This window comes from Sinohyriopsis cumingii, chromosome 7, assembly GCF_028554795.1.
Source record: "Sinohyriopsis cumingii isolate HCF-2022 chromosome 7, ASM2855479v2, whole genome shotgun sequence".
NCBI lineage: Eukaryota > Metazoa > Mollusca > Bivalvia > Unionida > Unionidae > Sinohyriopsis > Sinohyriopsis cumingii.
The window spans coordinates 47,623,755-47,647,950 of NC_142967.1; the positions used below are offsets into that span (position 1 = coordinate 47,623,755).

The 24,196-nt window shown below is 36.3% G+C and overlaps 1 protein-coding gene across 2 annotated transcripts in view; it reads right to left on the minus strand.

The window, feature by feature from the left end:
• Positions 1 to 14,727: 14,727 nt before the first annotated feature.
• LOC149795157 (uncharacterized) overlaps positions 14,728 to 24,196 on the minus strand; it is a 106,569-nt gene continuing 97,100 nt past the window's right edge. The window contains exons 15-17 of one of the 2 annotated variants that reach the window (XM_089964884.1): positions 23,308 to 23,449; positions 22,049 to 22,199; positions 14,728 to 19,511 (exon numbers count right to left, since the gene is read on the minus strand). In XM_089964884.1, coding sequence (XP_089821010.1) covers positions 19,424 to 19,511; positions 22,049 to 22,199; positions 23,308 to 23,449 — 381 coding nt within the window. In that variant the 3' untranslated portion in view covers positions 14,728 to 19,423. The remainder of the gene's footprint in view (positions 19,512 to 22,048; positions 22,200 to 23,307; positions 23,450 to 24,196) is intronic. The other variant, XM_089964885.1, reaches the window with a different exon arrangement.

Here is a 24,196-nt window from a genome sequence, read left to right on the forward strand (position 1 = left end):
AATCATATCCTTAGGTTTGGTGACAAAGTAAACATTTTAGTATAAGTAAGAGAAGCGTTTATTCAGACGCGTATTTAGAATAGTCTCCATATGATAGGCCCAAGGGGCGTGGCTTTTACAAAAATATTAAAAACAATGTAGAGTTGGGGCTTAAATTTGTAAAAGTTATTATCATATTACGAAACAGAATTTTGTCGATGTTGGATGTGTGCTTCACATGGGGGAATTACAGTACTACCCACGTAGCAACTCAAGCACACTAGCTAGCGCAGAATGCGTAATATTTTCTCAAAGATTAAATGATTACTCAGTTGCTTCAGTATTTACACTATTCGCAAAAAACTAATGATTCAGATTTTTAAACAATCTGCGCAAGATTTATTTGTTTGGAATTAATTTTTTGACCATCTTTATACAGTGCGCATATGACATAGTGTGCTGAACTAAGCCATGATTATGAAAGTGGCTGGAGATTATACTCTTAATTTATGTCTAAATGTCACATTTGACGGTTAAATCTCATACAACAAACTAACCGATTCTATGTAATTTCACGCGAAACGTGCAGTAAACACTAAAAAAACCAAACGAATCTCATGCTCAGCATCTAAATTGACAGATCAGATTCTCTGCAATGTTTCCTATACGCACTGTATATTTTAATCCATGCGAAAAATGGTACACGCTTATAAATCGAGTCGAACAGCAAACAGCGAAGATCCTCATCTGCCGTAGCATAATGTACCTGCATATCAAGGCATATGATTTTTGTTCTACTGACTACTCTTAACAAACAGCACGGACCTAGGCTGTCTTATAAGCTAGTATATATTACGGTAAATATCTTTCATTCATCATCCGGAACGTATTGAAGATCAATATGACCTATTCCGTAAATAAACACGATTCGGGTACTAAAAATAAACTCAGTCCCTTTCTTTGTAAAAGAAATCACCTTTAATTATGCCTTTAATTGGTCCCGTTCTCAGTGAGATTCAGTTCATAAGCTGTAAATTTATTTAACAAAGACTACTGCCTAGCAAAAGTCGAGACACAGAATTATAATTAAAAAGTAATAGCACAGCATGGAAATGCATTTAGGTCTCACTGGACAGTTTTTCTGGTGAATTTTCATCCAACAATGACCTACTGCAGAAAAATGAGAATAATTTTACACTGAAGATACAAATAAAAACTAATGATTTTTGTAGAAAGCATACATGTGAGATTTTGACTGCAGAAATCAGGTTAATTCCTGATGCAACTGGTGGTTTTTATACTGAACCAACACTGCCACTGTCCCCTACATTTTACATTCATTTTTGACAGGAAATAGCTATTTTGAATATTTTCTTGTGATAAGGCAGCTACAAGAATCAGTATGTGTCATATGCATGAATAAAGTTCAATAGTACTATAACAAATTAGCATACTTTTCATCACCCCTCAACCAGCTAGATTTTTAAATATTTACCTCTGTAGCAGACACACGTAAATACGTAAGCCAAGTCGGCTGCTCATTTGCAGCCCAAGTTACGCATTTGATCTCCAATGCTCATCTAACTGTGACAGGCAGTCAACCACATTACAGATTTAGCTTGTGTGTGAATTTATAAATGCTAGGCTTGTGATAATTAGGTCCATGCCTTCTAACTTAAAAATTGGGGGGTGAGTGTCAAAATACGAAACTATCCAGTGAGACCTTAGATGAAAGGACAAGACGTTTTAGTGTCATCAGCCGTGTAATCCTGAAAAAAATTATTTTGTTTTCTTCAGAAAGCTACCTTTCTATCAGAATACTAACCCGATCCCATTTACATTAGGAAATAACCTCCGCTATCTCTCTCTCTCTCTCTCTCTCTCTCTCTCTCTCTCTCTCTCTCTATATATATATATATATATATATATATATATATATTGGTGGCCACAGGTGTCTGACGTTTGCCAGTTTCAACTTAGCAAAAAACATACTGTAGTACTTGCAAATATTTCCCAGGTGAATCCAGCGAAAGCTATGAGGTTATATCTGGACTGCTTCAGTACTGTCATGGATGAGGTGTGGTAACTGTCTGGAAATTACCAGTGGCTCAACGAGATTCAGCTATCTCCAATGCGAGACCAAGTCCTGTAAATAGAAACTGGCGCAAGTCGACCGGACGTTCCAGCCAGCTCACTTCGCTATGTTTCGAACCAATATATAACGTTCGAAGATCTGCTCGTGGATATCGCTTATTTCGTGAGCCGAGATCTTCATGAATCGTACCCGATCCTTCGAAAGTTCAGAGTACGCCGATCTAATAACACACCTTTGCTAAGAGGCCAGCACTTACTGGGTTACGCGTCGCTACCGCGTCTAAATCGGTACAAAGATTCTGACTGGTGCAACGTTCATCGTGCGCCTTTGAGACACTAACGTGGATCTATCAGCTTCGCCGCTCTCACAGACGACGAACTGATTTTTTTTGTATTAACTGTAAACAGTTACCTGCATATTTAATGTGTATTGTATGTTGGCCTTTGTCCATGATCATAGATTGTACGGGTCTTTTTGCAAACATCATACTGCATCGCTATTTTTTGTATAGGACTGTAAACTATATTTTAAGAAAATTATTACTAGTAGGTAAACATGTTTGCTTGGATTTGAGTTTAGGACACTGGTTAACCCCTCAGGAATTCCTGGTCCACCTCTGGTATTTGCCATGTTCTATACTAAAATTTAAGTAAAAGACCTGACCTTGTTTACAACTTAGAATGTTCTGAAATTGAACTTTTAACTCTCATCCGGGTCTTCTTCTTGTGTCTTACGTTTCCTTAATTTAAGGTTGTTTACATCATAATTATTTATTACTATTTTAACATCTTAAGTGGAATCAGTCTTTTAGTTGTATTCAGTTTTAGTTTGAGAGGATTTATTTAAATTATTCATTGGAGTTACAAAGTGCTAATTAATGCTTTTAGACTAAATAACTATTTTGGGATTATTGTGAATTCATTTAGTAACATTTTGGATGATATCATTGTGATAAATGAAGAATGCTAGCATAACAACACTTTTCCAGGTTATTGGTACATCAGCACACTCAAGAGTGTATTTTATTCGGAATACCAATGGAATTCATTCAGATTACTCATTACCTTTAGACTTGTGATAAAACTTTTAAACTATTTGTAATTTAATTCAAAATACTGGAAGTTTTTTTTTTTAAATTTTCACTTTGTAATCATTGGAAATAAATTAGTTTTGAATTTTACAAAACTTGTTTGTTTTCGCTCTGTTCTGTTACTCAGTTTAAGGCCATGAAGTCGTAACAAATACAAAAACAAGGTTGCGCCTTGAGCAGCATTGGGGTATCTACCACCGATCCGTCAGAAAGAAACTGGACTAGTTCGAATCAACAGATAGCGCGTGCATCTCACACACCTCCACGTGAAAGTTAGTGCTATCAGGAAACAAACTGGTAAGATGACAACTTCATGGGGGAGGGGGAGGGCTCAAAGTTGGGCATGTTAACCCATGACAAACCTAGGAGAGGTTCCATTTCCGGAACAAAACGAAGAAGCAGGACCTGTATATATCGAAACTGTACAAGAATTATGAAAGATCATTGTTGCGGCAAATATCATCCCCTCCATGACGCTTGAACATGTCTGAAATCATGGAACGTGTCCCCTGATCGTGAATTGGAGCTTGTGTTCTCAAAAAAGGAAACGGGGCCCCGTGTGGTCTAAAGCGCTTACCGTTACCGATCACTCCATCTCACCTCTTTCTGCGCGAGTTCGAGTCTCGGATTCGGCCAATGTGGGTATGTGAGAAAGCTTGCCAATAGCTTCTCGTGGGTCGGTGGTTCTTTCCGGGTTCTTCCTCCACTATTAATACTGGCCGCCATGTATAGCCTATCTTGTGCTGAAAAATGGAGTTAAACCCTACAACAACAACAACAAAAGCAAAAAGGAAAAGAAAGATGCTACCCAACTAACGGTTGAAGGCAAAGACTGGTTTGATAATATTAACATAACATCACTTGGCGAAAACATGTATATTCCCCTCGTACGCCTTTAAATTAAAACATCTTCCAGATGTCGAGATCCTTTCTACGATTGAAACATAAAACTCCTTTTCACGTAATGCACCTTTGTCAAGTTTCCGGCGTCAATGAGTTTCTCCAGACACGTGTGTAATAAGATGACCTCCGCTACTTGTACAACGTTGGGGTATCTACCATTATAATAGGTACGCCTGTTGCGAAATCGAGCAGATCGTTGACCCAGGGTATGCCCCTTCGGAGATGAACGATCAGAACAATGTTGCAAGTCTTGTGCTTCATCTAATGAACAGGTTTCGGTATTTAAACCACTGGGGGAAGGAATATGTCCACACATATGATAGGGTGTCGACGGCCACCTGCTGTTGACCATGGAATGCAGCAAAACCGATAAAAGACTCACGGTTGGAGAAACCACTTTGTATCAAGCAGTTCGCCTTTCCTTCATCATGAATCGGCCAGAACGTTAAACCTGTCTGGGATATATCAGATTTGTATGCGTATATGGTATTGGGAATACCAAAGGTAAAAATCGTATACGTTACCTCAGATCTACGGTGATTTCGTCCCCCGTTTTATGAAGGTGGTTGACTGACGTCATGAAAACAGCTTTCCCTTGGATATGCTCCATCAAAGCACGGAAGGTGTGGAGATTGACATTCATTTATAAGCATAGTCCAATTCCTGTCGAGTTTCAAGAAACTTGGTATAAAAATGCCCCCCCCCCCCCCCCAACGAAGGAACTTGCGAGGTACCATGTCATTAGATATATGGAAATATTCGTCGAACTGATTGAGACTGATAGCGTATTCGTTACGCCGCACGGATACCCGTCTCCGTTTAGAATTTCGGGGCAGCAATAAACTGATAAAGCCGACTCAAATATATCACAAGTTTCAATTTCTGTCTGGGTTTCATGACCAGAAAAAGTCTAAAAGCCAGTGGAGTCCAACAGCCAGACAAACGCAACCGCTTGTTTTATGGGCAAATGCTCTATCGCCTTCTGTAACATGTTCTCTTTCGTCTGGTGCTAACTTTTTCTCGTCGAAAAGCCATTGGAGAAGGTTAGCTATTTCAGGTATAAATGCTTATAATAGTATGTGTTTTTGTCTAAAAATTTCCATCTGCCTTCATAAGCTTACAGAGTGGATGGCTTTCTTACTTGAGCGATTCTCTCTATAACTGGTTGAGAGAACTATTTATTTTTGAGAGCCTGTTGAATATGATCCAGACGTACTGGTTCAGTAGGTCTAGTTTGGGTGTGAAACTGCCGTCGTGGTTGTTTTAGTAGATTAGGGAAATTCGCTATTTTCAGTGGAATTTCTGTTGTGAGATTGATAAGGTCGTTGATCCACGACTTCTTCCATTCGAGTAGTGTGATGAGGATGAGGCGACACTCCGATTCTCATACTTTTGTATCACTTCTGGAATCAGAGGTGTTGATGGCTCTATTTAGCTAACAGATTTATCGGGGAGGTAGTAGTTCTCTCTAAGATATTATGATTGGGTAACGGATTAAAAGAAGAAACATGCGAAATGATCAGACCGACTGGATGCGGAAGGTCGCTGATTCAAACCCCGGCCGAGCCATACTAAAGACTTATAAAAATGGTACTAACAGCTGCCTCGAGTGGCCTAAAGCGCTCTGCCATCTCACCTCAGTCTGCGTAGGTTCAAGTCTAGGATTCAGCCAATGTGGGTATGTGAGAAAGCTTGCCAGTTGCTTCTCGTGGGTTGGTGGTTCTTTCCGGGGTTTTCCCGGATTCTTCTTCCACCAGTAACACAGGCTGCCATGTATAGCCTATTGTATGCTGAAAAATAGCGTTAAACCCTACAACAAGAACAACAACAACAAAGCTGCCTCGCTAGGCAAAACTGAGCTGAAACAAACGGTAAGAATATATCACTTTTAACCATGAAATATAGGTCCCCATCACTAAGTTTTCAGTGATGACTCTTCATGAAGCAATTACTTATCAAGTTATGTGCCTCAGGATGCTTAAGGTAAGGGTTAATAAAAATCAATGGATGATATGGACGCAGTGACCTACCTTTCACTGAAATGCAAAGTACTCTAAATGGCACATCTAAACGACATCCTACCTGATACCACAAGTAATGATGTCTGATAAAATCACTTATAACACAAACCATAATCTGAGTGTTGATGCCAGATGGCAGAACAGGCAGAATTACTATGCAATCCAACCCCAATAATAAATAAAGTGAAGCGATGTTATATCAAGAGCATGGAATCAGTTTCCTGCAATATTTTATCCTATACCCCAACCCCCAACCTTGATATCTTTTCACCCCCACAAAGTGCTTATTTATCAAGGAAAAATTGGAATCCAACTATATTTCTTAAGTACAAATGTATCCACATCTATGTTGCTCAAGCAATAGCCAAATCTTAAAAGAAGATGAAAAGCTTTATCATGGCAGGTAATTCGCATTTCTAAAATCAGAAAAAATTTAACGGTCAAAACATTCAAAGTTTGGAGGACAGGGGGTGACAATGTTCCCTGCCCTTGGGATCTACATGCAACACTGAAGAATGTTAAATTATGATTTATTAGTAATGAAAATAAATGTGGTGCATTATGAGAACATACTATTGCAATGGCCTAAATATTGGTTTTTATTTATACTCGTGATGCATGCTGGGTTTGCATTAATTAACTAATTTAGAAGGAATGTTCAAAAATGAACATTGTGTTGATCTCAGGCAGACAGACATCTACAAGGTGAAATTTTGTTGCAATCCAACAACAAAGGGGCTGATGCTCTGCTGGCTGAAAAGAATTTCTAGGAATTCAAGATAAAACCATTTCTTCTTTCTAGTTGCCGAGTCTTGTAAGTATCTCTGATTTTCTTCAGCAATAACAAGACTTACAAATTTGCTGCTGTGGTGACCATGTTGGATGTTAGATTAGCACCATCTGTATTCAGGACCAAGTAGATATCATCAGTGGTCTTTTGGTGAAAACCCCAGGTCAATATCCTCATCCATTCTGGGGAGTAATGGCAACAAGATTGTCAAGATGGCCATCATTGCAGCCATGTTGGATCTACTATTAACACTGTTTTTACTTACGAACAACTAGGTATAATATGAAATATACTAGTGAAAATCCCGTGCTGATTGAGCCATCCATTTTGGAATGGAGACCGCAATATTTTTAAGATAAAGATCGTTGTGGCCAAACTGAGGGTCAATTTGCATATTTTTTTTATTAAGGACCAACTAGATAATGAAGATGACTTCAGGCGAAAACCCTTGTCAATATGAATTTTCATTCAGGGATAGGTAGTGACAGCAAGATTTTCAACATGGCTGCTGTGGTGTCTTTATTTGACATCAAATGAGCACCATTTTCATTTATAATAATAATAATAATAATAATGAGGACTTTGTATAGCGTCTAATCTTTAGAAGCTCTAAGCACTTTACAACTTTAGACAACACCTATAAGATAAGAAACATAACAATATTATTACAAAAACAAACAACATGAAATTAGAAAAACTTTAAAAAAATAAAATAAAAAACATGCTGAGAATATTTCAGGTAGGAAACATTATTAGGTCTTTAAGTTTGTTCTTACTGTCGAAATAAGTGAGTTTCGAGAGCCCTCTTGAATGTGATCACTGTGTCTTTGTGTCTAAGTTCAGTGGGCAATTCATTCCACGTTGCTGGGCCCTGGTATGCAAAAGAACGCTGTCCATATGACTTTGTTTTCATACTTGGAATAATGAGTATACGATTGTCAGAAGAGGAGCGTAAGTATCTTGCTGGTGTGTACACATGGGTGAGGTCAGATAGGTATGTTGGACTAGAGTCCGACAGTGAAACGTAGCACAGAGAACAAATTTTGTGTTTGATTTTGGATTGAATGGATAGCCAATGTAGGGTACAGAGCATCGGGGAGGTGTGTTCTGATCGTGGTACTCTAAGTATGATCCGAGCAGCTGTGTTTTGAACTTTTTGAACCAGACATAATTGAGTTACAATAGTCCAGTCTTGAAAGTACTAATGAACACACAAGTGTTTTAGTGGCATCAGCTGAAAGATATTTGCGAATTGAGCTGATGCGTCTCAGCTCAAGATATGCAGCCTTGCATATGTTTATGACATGTTGGTGCAATGTAAGAGTACTATCCAGAGTGACACCTAGGTTTCATACTGATTGTATGAATTTAATGTGTTTCGTACTGATTGTATGAATTTAATGTTGGCGTTGCTGATATTTATTGTTTTAGGTAAAGGATGTGAATGAGAAAGTCTTTGTGTTCTGATCAGAATGGCCTCAGTTTTATCATCATTCATCTGCAGCTTGTTACAAGTCATCCATGATTTCACATCAGAAATGCACCTCTCTACACCTTGGATGGTAGCATCAACTTCAGTTGGGTGGCTAGATTTGTATATTTGCGTGTCATCAGCGTACAACTGATGAGACACTGGATGATGATCTATGACACTTGAGAGCGACTGAGTGTACAGAATGAAGAGAACAGGTCCAAGAACAGACCCCTGTGGATTACCACAACATAGATCAACAGGATTGGAGTGTATTCCATTTGCAGATACAATTTGTGTCCTGTTGACCAAGTAGGACTTTAACCACAGTAAGGCTGTATCATGAATGCCAAATACATGCTGGAGACGGTGAAGTAATATATCATGGTCTATTTGTGTCAAATGCTGCAGACAAATCAAGGAGGGTGAGGACTGTAATCTTTCCGCTATCCAATGCAGAGAGAATGTCATTAACTACTTTTAGAAGAGTAGTTTCAGTACTGTGGCAAGGGCGATATGCAAATCGTACATTGCTAAAAAGACTGTTTGAATTTAGATGAGATACAAGCTGGGATAGAACAACCTTTTCTAAGATTTTTGAAATGAATGGGAGATTAGAAACTGGGTGGTAGTTCTTTAAATCGTTATGGTCTAGTGTTGGTTTCTTCAGCAGAGGCTTTACAATGGCAGTTTTGAAAAATGATGGGAATTCCCCAGATGAGTGAGAGGTATTAATAACACCAGTTAGTGAAGGCAATACTGGATCTAAGCACTCATGCAGCAGTGATGTTGGAACTGGATCAAGTTCACATGACTTTTGTGCACTCTTCATCACGATTGTACGTACGAAATCCATAGAGACAGATTCAAATGCTGCTAATGGTTGCCGCTCAAATTCTGTATCCCAAATGTATGGTGACGACAAGTCAATTGAAATTGTGGTGTCAAGCTTATCTCTAATGGTTTGTACTTTGTCATGGAAAACATTTGCAAACATGTCCGGAAGGTCGACTGGAGAGAAGGTAGTTGGAAGTGGCGTAGATTTTTTCATTGACATTAGCTTGTTAGTAATCTCCAAGAGCTTTTTGCAGCTGGAACTTTCCATGATCTTTGTAGTGTAGTGGGCTGATTTCGCTGCATGGACTATATATATGACCAAGCAGTCATCTCTTGTCTTTTAGTGACAACTGCCAAGTTGATATGAACATCGATTCAGGGAAGTAGTATCACAAGAATTTCAAAATGGCCAAACTGTACATCAGATCAGAACCATCTTCATTTAGAACCAACTAGACATTATAAGAATTCTTCTACTGAATACCCATCTCAATGTAACTTTCCACTGAGGAGGAGTAGTAATAACACAAAATTCCAGAATGTTGCTGTGATGGCCATATTGTAAGTCAGATTGGAACCATTTTCGTTTCATACCAACTAGGCATCAAAAGTCTTTCAGGAGGATTAGCAGGAACAATATTTTTGAGATAGCCAATGTGATACCATATTGTAAGTCAGATTGGTTCCATTTTCGTTTAGACTACTGATGGAATTTGTGTGTGTAAAGTTTCATGGTGATCCTCCAGGTAGTTGAGGAGGTGCAGAGATAACAAACTTGTGTTTATGGACAAGGGACAACAGACAAAATACCAACCCATAATTTATGACCAGTAGTTTTGAATGAGGGTAAGCAATGGTTTATCAGTAATGGAAACAAATGTCGGGGCACTGAAGATTCTAGTATTGCAATAGTCATTATGTTGTTATTTTGTACTTGCCATGCACGAGTTTGCATTAATGAATTAATTTAGAAAGGAGATACAGTAAAACTTGTCTTGAGCAACCTCTGCTATGACCAACCACTTGTCATTTACAACCACAATCATAACGCACAAGTCAATTTTTATTATACAAATTCACAGTTGTGAATGACTACGTGCTGAATGCAACAAGAGACCACAATGTCTTGGCAAAATATGCTTTTCTACTCTGCTATGAATGACTGCATCGCAAAAATGAGATAAACACCACTGACCTTTATGTAATCATTGGTAAACATGACTGCTTCAAAAGTCAAGACTGTTCTGATGAAGAACAAAAAGCAAACAAACAAACAACAAAGGAGTCTGGCTACCTGTTTGTAAATCTGGCATGTCAAATTTAGTGTAATTTGTTATGGACTGTAAACCAGACTAAAGTACATATCACAAATGATTACATCCCACACACCAAGCTGTGGTCTGTTCAAGTTGGTGCAGCTAGTTAGTTTTTGTTTAAAGAGTTAGTTCTGGTTATGTCATCTCTAAATTAAAACCATTGACATGTCTCTGAATAAATGATCTGCTTTCTCGATGACATACTTGTCTTTTTATTTCATTCATCAGTATATATAAAATGTACATGTATTCAGTGCTCAAAAAAGTAATTTCTGACAGGCCCAGAGCTGGTGACTTAAAAAAATCCACAAACCCTGACTAAAATTCCACAAGCCCAGATTCCAATTTCCAAAATTTCCTCCCATTTTAATAATATTTGTCACAACCTTATAATTGCTACAATTCAAATATAAATTCAATAGAGGGTTTGAAGGTAATACACTTTTCATTAGTGTTTATTACTACACTCACCAGAGCCTGGATTGTCCTGGTGTTCAAACTTCTCTGCTGGATTCTCTGAGCCAATCATGGTCAAAACCATGCTGACATATGTCAATATGTTATTTGCAGTACAAAAAAAGAATTCATTGCCTCTCTCCCACTTTATTTTGTTTTGATTATTTGTTCTTTTGCTGGCATGTTTCAAAAAGTAAAATTCCGTCATCCAGTTCTGAAATTTAATTTTGCTGGGCGTTGCTGATATTACTGATAGCTAATTGCTTCCTAAATTGGCTTAAAAACTGAATCACACTTGAATACTGTTGTGACAAATGAAATGATCGTACTTTGCACTTTTTGAGCATTGATATTCCATTTCTCCCAAACCAGATCAAAACCGTCATTACAGTCATTATTACAACTGAGTACTGATAATGTTAACACCAAGCAGAGGGATTTGGCAACCTACGGCATGTATGCCACAAGATGGCACGTCAAGAAATTTGTGTGGCAGGCAATGGGCAGCCAAAACTCATTCATTTTGTAATTAATCTGGAAAAAATGGCATGCTATGTAAAATAGGTTGTTGACCGCTGACCTAGCACCTTAATAACAATTGGCAGAAAATAATTATTGTAACTGAAGGAAGTGAAAAGAGAAGACAACCCATAAATAGTTTAAGTGTTGGTAAAACAAATTCAATGTGTTTTAACAGACAAGGAGTAAATTAGAAATGATTTCAAATGCTAATACATGTACATGTGATCTTCAAATATAAATATGATTAATGTTTAACAGCTGAAGTATATCTTTATTGTTATATAATTTGTAATTTGTAACAAGAACTATGAATACAGAACAGAATGTATGTACAGTCATTGTGGTTATATATCCTTCTATAAAAGGTCAGTAATTTGACCATGGAAACTGGTCTTTTAGTACAAATACAAAACTATTATGAGAGACCACCTGTCTTGAGAAATATTTCTTTGTAGGCACAAGGGATGGTAACTCATGACAGGTTTTACTGTATTTCTAAAATCACTTTCAAAATTTAACATCTAGAAAATCCAAGACAAGAACCAAACCATGACACAGAGACATTTAATTTATGATAATTTGATGTCCAAAAATTAAAACACGTGTTCCATTGAAACTAGTATATCATATGCATCTTTATATTTATGAATTCCTTTCAACATACTTGCAAAATACTTACAAAACTTAATCACTGACAACGCCACATTACCATTGTAAAGTGACACCTTTGGCTCACCTCACTCGAGCAGATGAGACAAAAATGATAATTAAGGCAAATCTACTAAATGTAGATCCTGATATTACTAAATAACTTACAAATTACATCAAAACAACATATCCAGCTATTAGATAATATTATGATACTATAAATAAATACATACAATTGTATAAACAATATAATACAATTTTATAGACCATACTTACAATTTTGTACAAGGTGCATCTTTCTTTAATATCAAGAAAACAGCATGAATAAAGATGTTGCACTTCTGGCAATGATCTCAAGAAATGTCAAATCACCTATCAATGACCTAATCTTGAACCTGATGTATGATTGGCTAATGTCAAATCATTGATAACCACTCAATGTCCTAATTTTGAATCTGATGTATGACTGGCTAATGTAAAATCACTGATAACCAATCAATGTCCTAATCTTGAACCTGATGTATGATTGGCTAATGTCAAATCACTGATAACCAATCAATGACCCAATCTTAAATCTGATGTATGATTGGCTAATGTCAAATCACTGATAACCAATCAATGTCCTAATCTTGAATCTGACGTATGACTGGTTGTGTCAAATCAATGATAACCAATCAATGTCCTAATCTTAAACCTGATCTAATATTGGCTAATATCAAATCACTGATAACCAATCAATGACCTAATCTTGAACCTGATGTATGATTGGCTAATGTCAAATCACTGATAACCAATCAATGACCTAATCTTGAATCTGATGTATGACTGGTTAATGTCAAATCACTGATAACCAATCAATGTCCTAATCATGAATCTGATGTATGATTGGCTATGTCAAATAAATGACTAATACTTAAACAAGTGCAAGCATATAATTTCTTCTTTACAGAAATATACCTTTACATACATATACATGTCATATTATTACTATCAACATGTCATATATACCAGGGAACAAGTCCAAACACAAACACATACCTTGATCTGTTGTCACATAATGCACTTTCAGATCATGGTCTATGTTGCTTGATCTACTGATTATTATATGCTCATTTTTTCCCCCATTAACTTTACATTGTCAGAATCATGCAATATTACCCGATACTAAACTTGTGCGCCAATTCACATATAGCATTCACATGCATAAAGGAACTACTTTCTACTGTAAACAAACAATGGATGCAGACGCCAGCACTTTTGCTTTATTTTATTTGTCTGTGGATGAAGTAGACCAGCTGTTTGAGCAAATTTGAAAATAGATATGCCAGAGTTGATGATGTGGATGAATTCATAGAATCACAAAAGAAACTTTCAACAAAGCAGGCAAATGAACATGATATCAGAAATGTGCAGCGATGTCTGTATGATAAAAAACGTGAGACACGCTTCATTGAAAATATAATTCGGATCATTTAAACACGTATTTATCCGAGATGTTTGCAACAATTCGCAAAGTTAATGGTTCCGAGTATGAGCCATACTCTTTCAATTCCGAAAGAAACAGCACACAATGACATCTTAAGGCCAAAGGGTATTCCATCTCTCTTAGAGACTGTCCATTTAAAAAATCAATCAAAGCACTAAATTCTAAAAAAATGCAATGGAAAAAGGCTGGTTTTGGAAGAAAAGCAAGAGCATCAGAGCCGATAGGCCACAATGACGAAGAAGCTTTATTTTCAGCCAGTGAAATGGGCTCTCACACGCCAGCTGCTTTGTTATTTTCCCTGTTCTACTTTTTTTGAAAAATTTTTGGATTTAGAGGCCGAGATGAGCATAGAAAATTTAAGTTTGGAGATGTATCAGTTTTCACAGATTCAACCGGTACAAAACATCTTCAATATGCTGAGAGGGATAGCAAAACCTTTGATGGTACTGGAAAGGGTGACTACAGATTAACAATACCTTGCATTTTTTCTACTGGAACAACACCGGAGCAAGACCTTGTTCATCTTTACCTGCAATATTTGAAACGAAGGCCCTTGGAAATGATGGATGCCGACAGCCCCTTTCATTTGACACCAATTCCAATGCAGAAACTGACTGAAACTTCCCAGATATGGTAATTATATTTCTAAAGATTCAATTAATGTCCTTATTTAAAATAAAAATACAAATAAAGAAAAAATATCGTATTTTTTTTTCCGACAATAAAAAGAATAACTGAAAATAAAATTATATCAAAGTAAACAAAACATATGGGAAAAACATGGAATAAATTTTGTACTCTGCAAATACCAAATACTTTTCACATGAAATGCGTCAAGAAACCTTAAGAAATATAAGTAAATGGATTTTTATGAACGTGTGCATTTAAAAAATAAAAAATATATATTTTACTGGACAAAATATTAAAAATTGCAGGTATTATCCGAGACCAGTGGGGCTTAATCAACTGGGAACTCAGATGAAACGAGCCACAGAAAGGGCAGAAATCCAGGGGAGAATTACCAACCATTCAGTAAGGAAGACTACTGTAACAACCCTGTCGAAAGCTGGTGTCCCTCCAACAAAGATCATGCAAGTGACTGGGCATAAAAATATGTCATCTATAACTGGTAATAATAATGAGAATAAATCTACTTGCCTTTTTGCATCTTTAATCTCCTCAAAATGTATTTTGTGGGTTCTTCCTGGTAATAAGAATTAAGTTGTTTTCCAAATACTGATCCACATCGCGGAAATGTACTGTAATATGAAGGCCTATAATCCAGACTATAGTTTTGAAATCGAAATCACATTACAGAGTAGACTGTACTGCACTCCAAAATGAAAAGAACTTGTTGTTCTCTAAAAAACAATGTCGAATCCAGCATCTTATTGAGAATTTAGATTTAAAAACTTTAATATTTTTCCAGCTTACGATTCAAAATTTTCTAAGGCAGAACATAAACAGTTATCCAGCTTATTGTAAACACCAGTCCCTCAAGTCACATGTACATCGTGCGGAAAATGCCCAAAAGGAGATAATCAGAATTTAGCTGGATTGACAGAACAACTCAATTCCTCCATTCCTGACCAGCTGGGAACTTTGTTCAGGGGTGCAGTCATTCATAATATGACTTTAAATTTCAATTTCAGATAGAGCAAAATGGGATTTCTTTTTCAAATGAGTGACTGAGCGCGTGGTACGCAATGAAGTTAAGAGGTCGGTGGGCAGAGCTATGTACGCATGAATACTGTTATTGTGTATTAAAGAATCTACGGTTGTGAATTTATTTTGGAATAAAACATAAATCAACTACACTGTTTCTTGTAATGTATTTTATTATTAAGCCTTAGGTAGTTAAACAAAAATGAGCATATAATAAAAAGGTTACTGAATTTGTATGGGAAAATATGAACTCATTTTGTCAGATGGACATACTGCACTCCCAAGGTCATGCAGTATTTCCATCCAAAAAACTTGTTCATATTTTCCCATACAAATGCAGTAACCTATAATTACAGATAACAAATTGCAGAGACCCAGATCTGCATATATATTATGCAACAGCAGATCTAGGTCTATAAAGTTTAGAGCTGGATCTGACTTGTAATCAACAACAGATGGTACTTTAGCAATCAAGCTGAAGAAGCAGAGATATTTCAGTGCTGGATGTTTCCAAATAAATTTTAAACTAAAGTAAATTCAAAACATTTTCTATAATGTTGTTGGAGAAAAAAGCCCATAAACTTAACTGATCCAGATGCAAAAGATGCATCCAATTATAATAACAACCAATAATAATGTATAAATGAAGAAAAAAAACATGTATAAAGATGCTAGGACAATCTTCCAAGTCAAAAAGAGGCCATAACTCTGTTAAAAATTTCTTGGAAAAAAGGTTAAAGCAATAATGTTTGTTCAATTTGATATTTAGTCTCATAACAAATATGGTTTCAATCAATTAATCAATTCAAAAGTTAATGAGCTGAAATAAATTTTGCAAAATACAGCTTTATGAAACATGATGAACTACAAAACAGACATGACATGGGTAATGAAAATGCCCTCACCACAGATAATGGTGGAGGCATAAAAAAGCAAATAAGAGCTTATAAAAATAATTCTATTCAGTTTAGGATTGATAAACAGTCATTAAAAATCAGTATTTCAATACTATTGCATTTCTATTTGAAATTTCTTGACTAATTTAAAAGTACAATGAACCCTATCTATAAAAGACACTAATCACAAAAATGCATCTTTGTGGGCAGGTGACCTTTATATAAAGGTGAAAATGAAATAAAAAGAGATTGACTTCTGTCAAGCATATGTATACACATATGCACATTCACCTTAATGGTGTGGACCAATGTATGAACAGATATAACCATAGACCTTAATCAATAGTGCAGACCAATGTAAACAGATATGCACACTCACCTAAATGGTGTGGACCAATGTATGAACAGATATAACCACAGACCTTAATCAATAATGCAGACCAATGTATATAGATATGCACACTCACCTTAATGGTGTGGACCAATGTATGAACATATATAACCACAGACCTTAATAGTGTGGACCAATGTATGCACACAGTGATGTGGACCAATCTATAACAGATAAGCTCACACACCTTAATAAAGTGGACACTGTATGCAGATATGCACACAAGAATATAATAGTGCAGACCAATGTATGCACTGATATGAAAACAGATGTTAATGGTGTCAACCAATATATGGACAGATACACACAGACCTTGATGTTGTGGAACTATGTACGGACAGATATGCACAGACCCTGATGGTGTGGACCAATGTATGCTCAGATGTGCACATAGACAATAACTTGATTTCTGTGATAAGCTTCTACCAATACAGGCTCAACAAAATAAATAAAAGGGTTCTATAAATACTGTCCTTTTTGCACAGGTATTTTGTAATTGGAAATATCTGCTCAGTAAGATTTCCTTGTAATCAGTGCAATAACAATAAAGACTCATAAAGTGGTCAACTAAAGAGTATTTAAAAACATGCTTTGGGAGACATTTCATAAAAAGGATATTGAGTCATAAAGGAAAACATTTGTGAATCCATTCTTAGAAGTTTACAGTTGCATTTCACCTAATACTATGAAAAGGACATCTGTGTCAAGGACTGTAAAGGGTCTTCAGAATTGTGTCCTTTATGGACAGATGCCCTTTATATTGAGGTACCAATGTGGTTCAAAGTTGTTATGATAATGACAAATAAAATGTAAGCACATTTAGTCTACACTTATTTATGGAAGAAATAAATGCGCTGATTATTTAGATTGCACAGTTTGTATGGTTATGTCTGAGATCTGTACTAAAAATGTCACAGATCCAACTGTACACAGTGTTACATATATTCGATTTAAGTTGTGTTTGATTTGATTTGATTGTTTTGGGTTTTGGAATCTTTTTATTTTCTTTACATGTCAATATAATGTAATTTTGTTTACCAGGAATTTGATATTTTCCAGAAAATTCAGTTTGACCCGAGTTTTAACTTATATACCTAATGATAGAAACACTTGTTTCTTCCTGGCCTTGATTGAGGGTCAAGTAAACAACTTTTTCTAGGAGTAAAATACTGGTTCTTATCAAGGACATGCAGGAGCTATGTGACTTTTACATGTAAACATGATCACATCATCCTCTATTTCGCACTATATTTCACAGTTAGGCATTTCTGAAATTGCGAAATACTTAGCATTAAATGTGATGTTTAGAAAGAGAGAGATCTGAGAGTCCAGGGCTTTTAAACACTTGATGTCAAGTTGTTTTCCTCTGTTGTGACAGAAATGAACTTTTGAGTTTTTGAGTTATTAGTTAATTTTTCTCCAAATTATTTGGACTCTAAAAGATTAATTAGTATCTCTGGAAATATTACTGTATTCATATTGAATTCTTGAACAAGGACATTTTTCAAAAATTCTGTTTGGATTTCCAAAACCAGAGGACAAATTATTGGGTTTGTACAAGGAACTGTAGATGTCAACACAGGCTACAGCATACGTCATCGCCTTCCATCTTGGATTCTTCATCAGGATTCAAACTCGAAATCATAACATTTCAATATTAGGACTGCAAAATCTTTATTCGTGGATTATTCTTGTATTAATTTTGGATCTGATTCTGGAAACCGTAAGTTCTATTTTTTAAAATATTTTTACAGTATTTTTCCAGGGAACTAAATTATGTTATATTTTTCAAAGCTTGTTGTTTTCATTCTTTATTGTGTTACTATTTACTCGAGCCTAAACATGTAACATAAGAACAGAATGTCAAGAAATGTACCATTTTCAAAATAGTTAGGAATTATAGGAGAACAGATCCCAAACTAAGTTTGGCGAAAATCAAAGTAATGCCATCATCTGTGATATTTATACTGTACAATGTTATTGGCACAATTGTAATGTACTTACTTTGTGAAAGGTCCATAGTCAGCTTCTAATGAAGGTATACGCAAAAGACAATCCAAAGAGTAGTCAGTAACCTAACAAGGTGCTTTTATAAAACAAGGCCAGGACGTGCATGTCAAGCCGAATATAAAAGCATTGTCGAAACACTTCAACTAAAATGAACAAACAGCCAATACTACTCTCATGGCAGAATATTGACTGCTATATCTTGATTACCACTAATGTGGGCTTGAGAAAAGTTATAAGGATTATTTGTTTCTTTTTCCGAAGTATTTTTAATTTATACTAGTCGCCTTTTGAAGCATTTTTTAAAGTTATCTTCTGAAACAACTAACAATTTATGAATAAAATAATTGCCTATTAGAGTAAATGAATTCAACATAATGTATATACTGGCTCATTCAAACTGCAAAATTCACAGACACAGGTCTGCCATTGCATTATGTACCAGCATATCTGGGCTATGCAGTTTGTTAGGAGTAAATATTAGAACCAACAATATACACCATGATCAGCTGGCATATTATGTGACAGCAGCTCATGGTCTATACTGCCTGCAGTTGCACACAACATGTACATATGGTATCATAGCCCACACATATTTCTGGAGACCCTTGTGCTCACAGAAAAGATTTGTTAATCCTTATTCAAATGAGAGCATATACACTAAAACACTTACAAAACTACTACATGGACTTAAGGACAAGCTAACAGAGCAAAGAGAAGAAGAAAAAAAACAACATTAAAAGATTCTCTCTGCCCCTGACACCCCTTTGGCCTCATTTTGGATGTGGAGATGAGAAAGATATAACTGTTTCATGTAGTCTGAACCAAAATGATTGATGGGAGTTTGTGATCAGGCCCAGTGATCTTGAATGGCCTGTACCTTTAGGGAATTCTCCTCCATGTGTAGCTTCTCTGTGGCAAGGATTAGCTCTTGACTTCTGCAAGGGAAACAGAAAATCTTACTTTGCATATGTATTAATTACAACATTTCTCTTATGATAATACCAATGGAATTTTCCATAAAATTTCTACCACCACCCATTCCCAAAAATGAGGGGATGGGGCTTATAATCATAAAAGTATCATAGTGTTGAAATGTTAAAAACACAACTGATAAACCCAGGAGTCTTCCAAAGTAATTTTGGGACATGTTAGGGAGGCTTTATTACAAACATCATATTATTAAAAGTTTTCAAAAGTGTTTTAAAAGTTTGAGATGCAATTCTCTTAAAGCACTTGCTAATCATTGGGGGAAATACAGTAGAAATTTACTTTATTTAACACTTAGAAGAGTATTTTATCCCAAATGAACTTGTAACTACTGTGGCAAAATTCTCTTGTGTAATAAGGAAAGTCACATGCAAAGCATGTAAGGATCCTCAAAGAGACTGACGCTCTATTGGCCAAAAAGAATTTCAAGGAATCCATGATAGGACTGTTTCTTCAGTATTGTTGTTCTTTTTAATTGCTGAGAATTGATATCATCTCTGAAATTCTTTAGAAACTCTCACATAACCAAATTGACCTAGGACCAGATATCATGTATAGAAATCAGTGAACGTGTCTTGGACTATGTCAAAATATATCCACACACTAAGTTTAGTTAAATCAAAAAGTTGCATAATTCATGGTAATATATATATTTTTATACATGGCATCCTTGCATCAATGACTCTTATTTTTCATCATTGGAACAAAAAAGTTCCCTCCGCAGTGATCATAATGTGTATAAAAATGAACCAAGAAAATAAAGATGACAATCATTTCAATGGATTTAGGTCAATCAAGTGAATCCCAAGCTTACTGATGTTACCATGCTATGGTCTTAAACTACTTAACAGAATAGAGTGAGGAAAATTCATCAAATAATATGTTTCTCTATAACACAAAGTAACAATTTACAAAGAACATACTGTATTGTAAATTAAATCTGGATAGTCCTACAAGTTCCATCACAAGTCCAAAATTATGAGCATTCTGAATGAATTTCACTGGTGTTTTCCAAATGAAATCCAACCTTAAATGTATTGATGTATCAATAGCATAGAATTATCACAAAGATATTATCCAAAATGTCTTTGAATAAATCCATAATTAATCCCCAAATAGTTATTTAGTCAGAAAAGTATCCATGAGCACTTTGTAATTCTAATGATTAACTTGAAAAAATTCTTCCCAAATTATAACTGAACACATTTAATCCACTAAGACATGGAATATGGAATGAATAATGTAAACAACTGTGTAAAAAAGCTAAGACACAATAACAGGACCAGGATGAGGGTCATGTTCCATTAAATTTGAATGCAGCTTGCTTCTAGAACAATCTCTATTTCTAAAACAAGAAAGCTAGACCTTGAATTCAACATGTGCAAATATGTTTACCTCAAAGTAATAATGATCTTAAAATATAATCTCAATCACAGACAAGAATTACCATTGTAACGTTTATAAAAATAAGAAAAACAGTCAGGTAGGCCCAACTTCTACCCTCAATTATGGATAAAGGTAAATCACATTACAAATTGAAAGTACATAACACTGAATCGAGTGCACTCTGTGCCATAGAATTATATATCAATTTCATTGGCTCACAAATCTTTCTGACCAGTTTTGATCAGCTTTGGCACCAATCAAGAGAACATATTCGATGATCATTGAGATAGTTCATAATGAAGAGAAGATGAAATCTACATCAAAAACACTTCTGCATTTATTTCCAAATTAGTGTACACCATGTAGATTCAAATGTCCAAAATAAATTCAACAGCGGAATGGTTACTTGAAAATAAGGAATTCATATTATAGTATGGAAGGCTCATGACAGGTCCTGAACAAAGGACACAGTGATTTTAGCAGACAAGGAAACTGTAGACAACAGTGCTGTAGGCAGTCTCCATGGCAACTGATTCAAAGCATATAATGCTGGTTGCTGTAACTGTTGTTGTAGCGTTTAACGCCATTTTTCAGCACAAGATAGGCTATACATGGCAGCCAGTATTAATGGTGGAGGAAGAAACCGGGAAAACCCCAGAAAGAACCACCGACCCATGATAAGCTACCGGCAAGCTTTCTCACATATCCACATTGGCTGAACCCGAGACTCAAACCCACGCAGACAGAGGTGAGATGGCAGTGATCCATAACGGTGAGTGCTTTAGACCACTCAGCGACTCAGGGCCCCCATGGAAAAATGAAGATTGTCAAAATTAATAAATCCACAATACAAATTGATATGAATTTGAATTTCTTTAATAAACAAGAAACAGGCAAAAGTATTTGAAACCTGCTTGTTTCACTAATTGACCACACTTTTCAAAATGATCAATGGCTCATTGTTTCATTTCTGGAATAAACACCACATTTTATCTGATTCAATGATTATCATCATTTCATGTCTACAATTGTGTTAATAACATAAAGGCAAAGAGTATAAATTACTCATTCATGCTGCCCTACAATAAACAGTGATTACCTTTTTAGCTCCTGTGTCATATTCTCTACATCCTTCTCCAAAGTCTCTAAGCCTGTTGCCACAGCAGTGACATTTTGTGACTTCTGCCTAGAAAGCACACTTATCTGCCCAAGTAAATGCTCACTCTCAGCCAGGGCTGTCTCAAGGGCACCTAGGAAAAAAGCCAAAGTTCAAGTTGGTCAAAATAGTACCTGCTGACCCTAACTTGTCTACCAATGAAATAATTATGCTACTGTATCAAACAGGTTACTGCTACATATATCAGACAAGTCTGAGCATCATATACTGGAAGTAAATGTGACATAATATCATAAATGTCATTTTATTATAGGCTGCTTAATGTTTCTTGGCAACAGCTCCTGTGGCCTAGTGGTTAAAGCGTCTGCTTTGGATGCGGGTTCGAACCGCGGCTGAGTCATACCAAAGACTTATTAAAAAATAGTACTAACAGCTGCCTCGCTAGGTGTTCAGTATTAAGAGGTTAGTATTAGGACTGGTCAGCCTGGTGTCAGAATAAAATGTGACTGGGTGGGACATCATGCTACATGTCTGCAGCATGACGCACCAGTGCTAGACATCACAATAAACTGCCACACTATAGACATCATAGTAATATGGCTGAAAAATTGCTAAAGCCATGTTAAACATCCAAATCACACATACATACAGGTTTCTTGGCTTCCACATGAAAATAAGCTGCAAAGATAGAGCTGGGGTCATACTGTTGGTGGCCCTGTATGGAGTGATACTAAAACTGAACAAAACTTAAGTGGCTAACTGCAAGTGCCACATCATTTAAATTTTAAAAAGATTTGGTATCATTTCATACTGGATCACTAACAACCCATGTTTGTGTGTTTGATTAGGATTTTTAATGTAGCTTTAACAATTTTTCAGTCATATCGCTACGATGTCTGCAGTGAGGCAGTTTATAGTGATGTCAAGCACTGGGGCATAATGCCGCAGACATGTAGCATGATGTCCCACCCAGTCACATTATCCTGACACCAGGCCAACCAGTCCTAACACTAACCTTTCAATGCTGAGCACCAAGCGAGGCAGCTGTTAGTACCATTTTTGTAAGTCTTTGGTATGACTCGCCTGGGGATCGAAGATACAACCTCATGCTTCTGAGACGGACGCTCTAACCACTAGGCCACCGGAGCGGTCTAATAACCCATGTAACTAATTAATACATGTCTCCAGTATTATCACTTCACGTTTTTAAGAAACAGAGAAGATGACATAATTTATCCTACCTAGGAATTCCTCCTCATTGTCAGGGATGTATACTCCCTTTGTGCGGATCTGGTGGCGGGTTGTGTCCAATGCATGGGCCAGATCACTGTAGTTTTTCTGAAGCTGTGGAAGATTTGCTATGACTGGTCCTAGGCCTTGTCTCTGGAAGGAGGTAAGCACATTTAAATCAGTAACAGTTTTACAGAATTTGTCAAATCCACTCCTGCATAACTTTAATCCTAAGCCTATATTAACCCTAAATCCAACTGACCCTGATAACCTAATTCTCTGATAAATAGCATAGCTGAAAGAGTGCAAGAGTTTCAAAGAAAAGAAGTCCCATGAAAGCAAGTCAGACTAATCAATACTTGCAAAAGCCACAACAATACCATTGGAGAAGTGATACCTGCAGGTCAAACAAAATTGTGAATAATGAACATAATAGGCAGATTACAGACTGGTGCAATGGTCGAAAATATGGATGGATAAAAATCTTCATTTACATTATCAGTGAAACTCTGCAATCTTGAAGTGCTATGTGCAAAAAAGCTTCTGTTGGTATTTTAAAGATTTCTAATTAGACACAAGAGCTTTATGTCAGGACTCAGCAAGAAACTATATTGATGAAAAGTCTTCAAAAGTATGATATTTGAACATTTTACCTCCAAATAGGCTCAAATCAATTTTTCACAAACATTATTAATCTGCAATTAATAAATGACTTTGCTCTTTCATACCAGGGCCCCGAGTGGCCGAGTGGTCTAAAGCGCCCTTCGTTACGGATCACTGCCATCTCACCTCTGTCTGCGGCGGTTCAAGTCTAGGATTCAGCCAATGTGGGTATGTGAGAAAGCTTGCCAGTAGCTTCTCGTGGGTCGGTGGTTCTTTCCGGGGTTTTCTCGGGTTCTT